Source organism: Thermobia domestica, chromosome 10, assembly GCF_964235325.1.
Source record: "Thermobia domestica chromosome 10, izTheDome1.hap1.1, whole genome shotgun sequence".
Taxonomy (NCBI): Eukaryota; Metazoa; Arthropoda; class Insecta; order Zygentoma; family Lepismatidae; genus Thermobia; species Thermobia domestica.
This window is the reverse complement of record NC_137463.1, coordinates 133,703,959-133,716,038: the sequence shown is the minus strand read 5'-3', so window position 1 is coordinate 133,716,038 and position 12,080 is coordinate 133,703,959. Positions and strand designations below refer to the sequence as shown.

General features: G+C 34.0%; 1 protein-coding gene across 4 annotated transcripts in view; it reads left to right on the top strand.

Annotated features, from left to right (window-relative positions):
- The window catches only part of LOC145662718 (eukaryotic translation initiation factor 2-alpha kinase 1-like), a 242,736-nt gene extending 233,691 nt beyond the window's left edge, over positions 1 to 9,045 (top strand). The window contains exon 10 of one of the 4 annotated variants that reach the window (XM_081728576.1): positions 423 to 9,045. In XM_081728576.1, the coding sequence (XP_081584702.1) occupies positions 423 to 647 (225 nt within the window). In that variant the 3' untranslated portion in view covers positions 648 to 9,045. The remainder of the gene's footprint in view (positions 1 to 422) is intronic. The other 3 variants (XM_081728575.1, XM_081728573.1, XM_081728574.1) reach the window with 3 other exon arrangements.
- The last annotated feature ends 3,035 nt before the right edge of the window (positions 9,046 to 12,080 follow it).

The window sequence follows — 12,080 nt, the reverse complement described above, 5'->3', positions numbered from 1 at the left end:
CTGCTAGCGCTATGCATACAATAAAACAGTACAAGTCGGTTGATGTTTTTACAACTCGAAAGGTTACCATACCAGCCAGGTCACATTTCTTTTTACCAATTAATGTCAAGAATCGGCAAAAAGATGATGAATATATATATTTTTTTATTTCTCCATTAGAAAATTTGCTGGACAAATACGGACTACAAAGGTTGCCTACTAAAGTACCTAAGAATAATTTCACTTTATTAATATCAAATCCTACTAGTAGGCCGGTAACGTTAGTAAAGAACACCCCACTTCCATATGTTGAAGAGAATGTTCAAGAAATAGATTTAGAATAGAATATAAAACATTCCTTGTTAGTTTGAGTTACTTTAATGTTAATGTATGAATTTTCTATCCATTTGTGAAATTAAACTATGTATTAATTTTCCTTTTAGGGTGACTTGATACTTCAACTGACAGGTCGCATTCCCAATTCCCGTCCCAGTTCTGGTACTGTCATTGCGCGACTTAGAAGAAATATACTACCAATTTTAGAGGAAAACGCACGAGACATGTCAAAAGAAGAACGACTATGTGCGTTGAAGTTGGAGTTGCGTCAGAAAGAAGAAGAAGTTAGAAGTATTAAAAGACAAATTGCTGAAATAGAAGCTGAATTATGATTTCTTATTCAGTGACTGCAACTGACCATATTCGAAGTATTGCTTATTTGAATAAAGAATAAGTGAATGAATTTAGACTGTGTATTTGCATAAGTATATTTAGGACATACTTATGTAACAGACAATAATTTTAAGCTGAAGCTTGTGAGTTTGTAGTATTTGCGTTGTCGCAAGAGTAAACTTATTTGATTAAAAGACTTGAGCGATAGGGTTACTTGATCTACTACAATTTAGGATCACGGGAGCTACCCTTAGAGCGCTAGATCTAGAGACGGCGTTTGAATAATTGAAGAACCTAAAAGTTTGTATGAATTTTATACTTTCGTACTGCAAAGAAGTAAATAGTTACTTTTGGTCTAAGATACAATGTCTAGAAGGTCGAATGTGCATGGACGAAAAAGTTTGTGTGTCCAATATAAAAATATCAGGGAAAAAAATAGTTGAGTAAATTTTTCACAGCGAAACAAATGTATTCACAAAAGCTGAAATGTACATTTTGAAGCAGGAATATTTGTCTACTTTTCTACATAGGAACCATTTATTGAAGCATTTGTTCCAACATAACACCAAGTTTTCGGTAGCTCCATATGATAGATAGTATATTTATTTTGGATTTACCTTAAGTTCCATGTATGTTAACAGACCAACAAGTTATCCAATGCCAACTGCATTCATCAATTGAACAAGTTATTGGAAAAGTAACTGACTGATTAGGGTTCTAATGGAAACATCAACACCGGGGCAATTTGTTCTGGCCACGAAGAGGCCAATGACAGACGCATGATTTCATGAAAGACCACCAATAAAAACAACGATCAAAAACACGACTTTTACTACAGAAAAAAGAAAATCTCAATAAAGTTAAGACAGTATGATTAAATTTAAAAAGTTAGCAAAGGAAATACAGTCTGTTTAAAACTAAAGAATAAATAAAATAGAAAACTTATAACAAGTGTAAATTAAAGTAATTCTAAACAAATCAGATAAAAGCTCAAAATAAAGGCCTCAGAGAACTGTAATATTTAATCTCACGTATATAAGCAAAAAATGCGGTGATTAAAGAAAGATTATCACCCAGATCCTCAGGAATATTGTTGCATAATGCAAAGCGTTTGCTGAAATCTGACTGTTTTGGATATTACATTGAAAATATATCGTATAGTCAGAAGGACGATGCATTCTTCCTAATACGAGCTGTTGACATCACGTACTAAATGTGTGAGAAGAGTGTGTCCAATATACAGATGCACCAGAATTACTTCATGTTGGAGATCAGTGCATGACGACGCCTTCTAATTAGCAAAAATAGATTTAATACACTGAAGCTATTTTTGTTGGCCTGGTTAAAATCTGCTTGCAGCGAGAGCGGATTCGTTGGGTAAAATAGTGACAGAGATAGGATCACGGTAAAGAGTGCTGTAGTGCAATATTTCCCAACACAGCGTACTTAGCTACTGTATCGACTCGTTCGTTTTTACGAATTCCAACATATTCTGACACCCAGCAAACAACGACGACACAACCCTGAATCTATAGCCAATGGTATCACACAAGCATGTCTTAAACAAGGGCGAGATTTTACCAGAGACATTCTGCAAGCTTTATACAACGCTTTGCGAGTGAGTGCAAATAACACATAATGTAGCAAAAACTGAAGTTCATACTTAACAAGTTTAACTGTTATTAATTCAACAGCGAATACCAAATACAAGCCGTTCTGTTTAAATTCTGAGCTATCCTCATCCAATTATTAGAGAAAATGAGAAATGTTGTAGAAAGGTTGAAAACATTAAATTGAGGTTCAATAACACAAAAATCAAAAGTAGTTAAATTCAAACTAATTATTCAGGTGCTGTGTAGTTTGACCCCGAATAACACGAAATATAACACAAGAATAGAAACAAATAATGAAATTCAAAAATAATTATTGAGTTGCTATGTAGTTTGTACTTATCTTGCCCAAAATTCTGTTTTTCAGTCTACAGTATCTTATACCTCACCTTTCCCACTAGCTAACTTGAACGATAAATGCAATTATCATTCGAAAATTTGATGATCTGTAAATACCCACGAAACTTGTAGTAAGTCGAGCAAAAGTAGTGTTTTTGTATTTAGATGTGGTTATATTCACAAGTGTTTTTTTTCCCCGCTTTTCCAAAGGATATTGATTCCAATATAATTTGAAGCAAGTTGAAGTTTACTTTATTAGCTTTGAGTTAGTGATATTTACTTCAATTGACCCATTCATTCAGGATTTCTTGATAAACGAAGTTTAGTAAAAGAAAAAGTAGTACCGTATGAAGCAAGTGCTGATCAAACTTATTGTTTGATGACTACAATTTTCTTTCTGTAGGTAGAACACATAACAAACTCTTCGTTATTATGTGTTTGTCAGAATAAAATTTGGCAGGTAAGTAGCAGATACTATACATTATATAAACGAATACATGTATTTTATTTTCTGCGGAAAAACGATTCTTGGAGGAAAAGGCCCCATCGAAAAAAATATTACTCGACGGCAAAAGGGCAAGAAAAAGTAGACCGAAGTGAATGAAATTTCACATAGATATGATAGACGTAAAATAAGGTAATACATGTTTCATATTTTCCTTCAAAAAAAGGTTTGGGTGAAGCAGAGGCTTCTCCGAACTTATTACCACGAAATGTCAAAGTTAGGAATGAAGTCCTATTCTTATACTTCAGAAGTCCTAAAGTGCATACAGGATTGTAACGAAACTGCGTTCATAGATACTATATGTAAAATAAACGAGTATGTTCTTTGTATTTTCTGCGAAAAACTGGGTATTGTGGGTAATAAATTCCCTAGGACATGGCGGACAGGAGCTAGACGCATTTAAGTACGCTCCGGGTATTTTTTTAAGAAGTGCAGTTTATGAAGAGTTCACATCTCTAACTAGTGTATTGAGTGATAGTGAAATATGTAGTGGATTTTCTTAAATATTTTAAATATCTTAGAATATACGAAGAGAAAATAGTTTCTTGCGTTTTATTAGTTTTGTCATAAGAGGGAGTCGACAACAATGGCAACGGGGCCATGTAGTGTTGTAAAAAAACTGTTTTTTTTCTGTGAAGGTTTTTTTTTCAATAAAAAACTTCGTTTTTTTCATATTTTTTTCAAATGTCTTTTTTTTTCTGGCAACTATTATTTATTGATTTATGTTGCAAATTATTGAAATAATCAACAGAACTTGAGTCGAATCCCTCGTAACTTACAAATCGTTTGTTTCTTTGTACTTATACGAGCAAAATTGTGTGATTATTCCTTTCGGATCCAGGTCATTTTTGTCGTTTTCATACATTTTCAGTTAGTGACTTATTGCCCAAAAGCCATTTATTTGATTGACATAGTTAAGGCCTTGTTTTTAGAAAATGGATGTGGCTATTTTTTGGTGTAAGTTGCATTGCAGTGTTACCAATGGGTGGGAAATTATTGAGGGAAATGTAAGGGTGAAAATTTACAAAATATCCCTAACCGAATTTCAAAATTTTTTGTATCTAGCACCACTGCTGCCATATGGGTTCAAGTCACCTAAAAAAAATTATTTGGTGCGTTGACAAGGTACAGTGAAATCCTGAAATCGCTGGCTGCCATTCAAAGAGGAAAAAAATCTCTTATCATCATACACATAAAATGCTAACACTTTTTACGCCTGAGAAGCAAAAATCAACAGATATGCCGGGGCTACAGCTTCTCTAATTATTCTATTGAAACTTTTTATGGTGCGTTCTGTAGGCCAAAGAGGAAGCTTTCAGGTAGTGGTACATTTGTTTCAATGTAGCCAGCAAGAGGAAAATAATAGAGGGGAAAAGGAAATTTTCTGAATTTTTCACCTAAAATTGGGAATTAATTGTTTTGGCTGGAAACACTGCCATCAGACAGACGAAAATTATCTGAAAATAAACCTTGGTACCCCAAGAATATATCCTACAAGTATCATGGCGATGTCTAACAAAGTAAGCATGAAATTAAAAAAAAAAAAAAAAATCTCATTCTACCTCAGAAATTCACAATTTTCTTACCATTCACAGAACATGGTTTATTATAAACCTCAACTGTATTTCCCCTAATTATTCTAGTGAAACATTTTATGGTGCACTGTGTAGGCTAAGGACGAGGCTTTTAGAAACTTGTACGTTTGTTTGAATGTAGCCAACAAGAGGGAAATAATAGAAACAAAAAAGGGAATTTTTTCAAAATTTCCGCCTAAAATCTGGAATTAAAATTTTCTGTCTGGCAACACTACTATCAGACACACAAAAACTATCTTAATATAAGTTTTGGTATCCCTCTAATATATCCTACAAGTATTGTGACAATAAAGTAAACATGTCAATAAAAAATATCTCATTCTACCTAAAAAAAATCAAAGATGTCTTTCCAATTAGAGAACAAGGTCTACTGTAAACCTCAAGTGTACTTCCCCTAATTATCTTATTAAAACTTTCTATATTGCGTTGTGTAGAGCAAAGACGATACTTTCAGATGCGTGTACGTTTGTTTCGATGTAGCAAATAAGAGGGAAATAATAGAGACAAAACAGGTAATTTTCCCAAATTTCCCCGCTAAAATCTGGAATTAAAATTTTCTGTAGCTAGCAACACTGTTACCAAACAGACGCAAACTATCTTAAATTAAACATTGGTACACCACTAATATATCCTACAAGTATCATGGCGATATTTAAGGAACAAAGCTTCTAATTACCAAAAATATATTACGGTAGACACAAAAGTAGAGAAAAACTAGAAAAATCAAGGGTTAAAACTTAAATACGAATTTTTCGTACGCCCCCTAATTACCCCATTGTAACGATCTGTATCCGCGTTTGTTAAGTAAGGACAAATGTTCGATTGGCGTAAGTTGACTTGCACTCGGACGTATGGGTACGGATTTATAAACAAAAATTTCGATTTTTTTGTCCAAATTTAGGGAAATTTTAATTTCCTTAATTGGCAACACTTTGCGCAGGCCCGTCCAATTGATGTCAACAATTAGGTATTCATCCGAGGTATTTACCTGCCAAATCTTAAGGAGGTCTCTTTCTACAACATAGGAAGCTACAAGGGAAAAAAAGTAAAAGAAATTCGAAAATTCTCGGAGTTTTGACTGGGGTGAAATTTGAGAAGGAAATTCGACACTCAGAAGAAAAAGAAATTAATATGATAAACTATGGTCCAATCATATTTGGCAAAAATAATATCCCGATATCTTAATTAGTGTCCATACAGGAGCGGATTTAAAAAGTGACACACCTGTGTGTGCCACTTTGGCCACCTGGGTCCGAAAGGGTTACAAGTGTACATTTAATTACATTTTTTGACTACTAACCCGTGTTGTTGTAGTAGTTATAGTCTCGACTCATAATAATATCATTGTTGTAAACAATAACTTTATAAGGCAACACTGTTGGTGAGAATGCAGGATATTTCAAAATGAATATCGGGGTTTTAAGTCTTCGCAGTACTTATTAGATTTTACGTACAGTTATAAAAAGTACATCAAGTAAAAGAGCACCTCAAACGGTCTTTGCTACAAGTGTTCGATGTGAGATTCATTCGTCACACGGCACACATCTAATCGATAGGCGAGAAAGGCCCATAAACTTTCCGCCGTATGGCACAAAACACACTCAATTTAGGGGAGTCTCGTTTCAACTGTAGCATCTTCTGAGCATTTGCTGACCACCAGATGCAAACATTATGAGTGTTCACGTTAGGTGAAATGTCGATTTATCACTGAAGACGATACGATCCAGAAAATTTTTATGCAGCAATATTTCACTTGCGAAATTGGCACGTAAACCGTAGTCTGTAGGCTTTAGACCTGTAGCAACTACAAACGATAAGGACGTAGTTGCAAGCGTCTCCTTAATAATGTTCACACAGACAGTTGCACTGTAACTACAGATTCAGTCTTTATTAGAACACAAAAAGCTTTCTGCTCTCTTTCTGCTACTTGCTCTTTGTAACGGCAGACAGACCAAACAATGCATGTACATGCGTGTGTACAAAACTTTTTGAGTTGCTCTTTCATTTGATATAATATTTATAATTGTAATAGATATTACAAAGTTACGAAACCCTAATATTAGTTTTGAAACACCCTGCATTACTTCAAATTGTGTCATCCTATATTCATGTCTTGTATATACATATCATCAGGGCCGGCCCTAGGCAATTTGTCCCCCCGTGCAATGGCATAATTTGTCTCCTGCCCCTTTCTCCAGAAAGAACATATCTTAAAAGTTGTGATTTTAAGTATGCTACTTCAGCATGAACAACGAAGGGGAGGGTAAGTGCAGTCGCACTCGGAAAGGCTTAAATACTTACTAAAAGTACAAACTCGTTGTGTTTTTTTTTTCTTTACATATAAATCTATTACGTTAGTGAAAGATAGAGCAAACACACCTGCAGAGGAAAGATGGTAATCCTTTTTATAGACTTCAATATCGAGCTTGAATCTCAATGTATCAGTTTGCAATTCCAGTGCAACTAGCTCTTGTATCTTTATTTCTTGATTTTTGTTCTACATCTGTTAACATTATTTAAAAAAAAAAAAAAAAAACTTATTTCCATATTCAATGATAAGGAACTTGTTTGTGACAAAAACAAGACTAGCTGTCAAATCAAAACTGTGATAACTAATTAACTATTCGCTACTATTCGAGAATTCTTGCATCTGACAACAATCAAGCAATTTTTGCTCGGATTTATTTGACCTTTTGCTTTAGCATTGTCCATGTGACCTTTAACTAATGCGACCTAAACATAATTTATGAATGCAATATTCAAATAGGTAGCTTAGTAAATGTAACTACCATCATCATGAAGTCTTTCCAACAAGAAATATTTAATTTAAATAATATACTTACGACAGATTTTGCCGGACCCTCCAAACTTGTCTCTCCATGTAAACGCACATGTTGCACATATAGTAGAGCCGGCTCTGCATATCATATATATCGAGTCGACAAATTATTTATATATGATATTTAGAAAAACACTAGTAGAGAAATTAGTATTAGTTTTTACCTTTAGACAAGTTATACTGTTCGTGACATTATTTTCGTACTTATTAAAGGCGTGCTTTCACGAAAACAAAATTTCATTTCTACTTTTATTTCTTAGTTGATATTGATGAAAAGTGTTGAAACCCGAATTGTTAGTAGCTATGCTATTCATATAAATTGTAAAATATTTGTAGCGTATCAGTTTCTAGCGTTTAATTTATGTTGCATTTTTCGGTGATTACATGTACATAAAAATACTTCATGTACATACAATATTTTTATATTGTAATATTTATATATTGTTATATTGTTACTACTTGTAACGATCATTGGATTTTTTTATATGTACTAGACTGGTTATGTCGAAGAAGAAGAAGAAAAAGAAAATATGCGTTAATTCTAATTGTAATATCGACGTGAAAAAGTTATCCATATGTTTGTATAGGTTTTTTTTTTTTTTTTTTTTTAAATAATAATAGGATTGTGAATAGGAGGTTGTCAGGACAACCATAAATAAATAGATCTTTCAGATTTAGAGAGTAGACATATTGAAAAATAAGTTTGTAAACGTGATGTATACTTCTCAGTTTTGATTATTAAATTATGTATAAAGGCAGATATATATAAAGGCATTTTAATGGCTCAAATAATTTATAAGAACCAGTGATTCGTTGAAATTCGTTGTAATACTTAAATAGACGTAAGATGCATTACAAATGACTATTTGAAAGAAAACTATTTTTTTAAAAAAAAGAGAGGCAATGTTTTTTTTTTTCAAAAAAAAAAACACATTTCTGACAAAAATACGAACGGTTTTTTTTTTCTATTTACAACACTAGGGCCATGAAAATAAAAAAAATGTGGAAATTGAGCAGTACCAAAGGAGAATAACCTTCGAATTTTCGGGATACCGAAAAAGGCAGGTGAAAATACTGACAAAGTATCGCTTCAACTGTTTGAAAACAAACTTAAATCAGAACCATATGAAATAAGCAGAAGTCATCTTATCGGACCGAGATCAGAAAAAGAAAAGAAAAAAACTGTCCCATCATTGTAAAATTTTCGACGTATCACTCACGAGTAGAAATTTTCAGTTAAAAAAAAATGAAAGGGACTGGCGCAACCATTAGAGAAGGTCTCTGTTTGGTACGACTCAACCTTTTCCGGTCTGCAGTACAAAAGTTTAACTATAAACAAGTATATATTCAAGATGGGAAGATTGTAATAGTGATAAATGGAAAGAATTACATTTCAACAAAGAAAGAACTGGCCGAACTACGAAAGGATGTGAAAAATACAAAGTTGTCCTGGATACTAACTTTATTGAATAAAATGTGTTTGTTTCTTAAATTTTAGTTAGTATGCTAACACGGATTGTTATTCTCTTTCTCATATATTTTCTGTTTAAGAGTGGTGTGTTCATGTGTGTGTATACAGCATAGTTCATCTTTATTATATATATATATATATATATATATATATATATATATATATATTTCCGAAATATTTCAACATTTCTTTAAACGTTTTTAATGCGGAAGTCAAAATAATCACAGAAACAGATTATTATAACACAGTGTCGTGTTTATGATTTCATTTCGAAAAACAAAACAAAAAATGAAAATGTTATCTACAATAGTGACATGACAATAGTGTTAGTGAAATGTAATAGCTTGAAATCATTTTTATCATATGTACATTGCGTGCTGGTAAGTTGTAATTTTACTTTACTTAATAGTTTAATTAGAATTTCAAGTTATTTTAATGTCAAATGACACAAATAGTGACATGGCTAGAGGAGGTTCACCCGTTTTATTCATAACGGAACTCGGCAACATCTCTATGAGTTTGCAATGCCCACAACTTTCGTTTCCTACTTTTTCCTGCAAACCAACGTGGTCCGTCATAAAAGAGAATTTTTCTACCCTCAACATTCTTCACGTCAATAGTTAATCTCTTTTGAACACATTCGACGAGTTTCTTGCGTTATTCTTTCCTCTTGGCATGCATTGCATTTTAATTAATGAAACATGGTTGAAATCGTCCTTAGATGACAATCTGGTTAGGTTACCAGGGTATACGCTATATAGAAATGACAGAATTAACAAAAGATAGAGTGGGTTAGGTATTTATCTTAAAGAAAACTTACCAGTAAAGACTCTTTCCAAATCAGATAATATAACACCTAATGAAACTGAATACCTATTACTAGAAGTAAAATCTAGTAAACAACAGGCATTCAGTCTAAGGATACAGTCTCAGTGGTGTATCGGACACATTCACCATCATATGAACAGTTCTTCCGAGAGTTATCAAAATATCTGAATTATTATCAACTTATCTTGATCGCTGCAGGTTTGAATTCTAACCTTTCTCAAAATTCGGATAAAGTAGATGAGCTTCGTGACATTATCTCATCGTATGGTCTGCAGCTATTACCTTTTGAGGCGAACTGTCATACGGCATGCAGAGACTCATAGATAGATGTCGTACTAAATACTAAACTGGAAAGAATTATTAACAAGGGATAGACAGCTGTACTTAGCTTAAGGACACCACATGCTGCGATATCTTTTTCTTATGCTTTATCAGTTCCTAAATACCAACCAAAAATGATTATGTATAGGGACCTTAAACGCGTAAATATGGATGCACTAAATCAACATGCAGCCGCTACTCCATGGTTTCTTGTCAGTTTATTTTCTTGTGTAGAAGATAAATTGAATATGTCGAATAAATTAATACTGGAATTATATAATAAACATACCCCTTTAAAAGGGAAGCGTGTACATAGACCACCATCATCTTGGATTAATTCCGAAATAATTTCTTTAATGAAATAGCGTGACTCACTATATAAAAAAAGTACAATTGACCCTCAAAATGCAAATTACCTTCATCAACATTATAAAATTATAAGAAATTGATGTACACAAGAAATAAGAAAAGCAAAGATTAAGTTTTTTAGCGATTTGCTTAACTCGGTCAAAGATCCCTAACAGCTTTGGAGCAAATTGATTTTTTTTTTGGTATAGGACTGAAATAAAAAAAAATTAAAAATCCCCTGGATTAAATTTAAACGACCTTAATTAATATTTCTGCAATATTCCTAATCTAGACTTGGGCGTAAAAAGAAACCTATTAAATCGAATTAAGCAGAACAAACATGAGACGACACCATTATTTAGTTTCTCTGATGTCAGTGTAAGCCAGGTCGAGTCAGGAATCTCAAAAATAAAATCAAACGCTAGCAGACCCCATGGAATATCAATTCTTATGATAAAAAATATTTTACAGTATATTGTACACCCCATAGGTGACATATGTAACATAAGCATTACCACAGATATATTTTCTGAACAACGGAAAGCTGCTTTTGTAAAGCCCATAGCGAAACTCCCTTTTTCTATTTGGTCTAGGAATTAATTCGTGCGGTTGGTACGCACACATTGAAGCTGTAGTACAAACACAAAATACATAAATACCTTAAGAAAAATATTGTCCATCGCTAGCCACCACTTTCGCCCATCTGTCAGGCAATGTACGGATTCCGTGGCGAAAGAAGTCCTCATCCTTGGAAGCGATCCAGTCAGAGACCCATGTTTCGATATCTTCTGAAGAAGTAAACCGCTGTCCAATCAAATCGTTATTCATGCAATCGAACAAGTAGTAGTCCGAAGGAGCAACGTCTGGTGAATACGGCGGGTGGGGTAAAACTTCCCATCCGACATTTTCTAAATAGGTTTTGACCGGTTTTGCGACATGTGGGCGAGCGTTATCATGTTGAACAATAAGTTTATCATGTCTGTTCTCCCATTCTGGTCGTGTTCTGGCCAGAGCTTGCTTCAAACGCATTAATTGTCGTCGATAACGTTCTCCATTCATAGTTTCACCCGGTTGCAGCAGCTCATAGTACACCACACCTTTCATATCCCACCATATGCACAGCATAACCTTTGCACAGTGAATATCTCGTTTTGGTTGTGATGGACCTGGTTCACCTGGTTTCACCCAGGCCTTTTTTCGTTTAGGGTTCTCGTAATGGATCCACTTCTCATCACCCGTAATAATTCGATGCAGAAACCCCTTTCTGCTCTGTCGTTGAAGCAGCAATTCGCAAATGGTTTCTCGTCTTTCAACGTCTCTGTCTTTCAATTTATGTGGAACCCAATGTGACATCTTTTGAATCATTCCCATGGCTTTCAAGCGTTTGGAGACTGTTGTTTGATCAACGCCTAATGCTGCTGCAAGTTGTTCCTGCGTTTGACACGAATCCTGCTCGAGCAATGCTGTCAATTGTTCGTCTTGAAATTTTTTTGGCTGTCCAGCTCGCTCTTGGTCTGCCAAGCCGAAATCACCACTTCTAAACCGTGCAAACCACTTCTGACACGTTCGCTCAGCT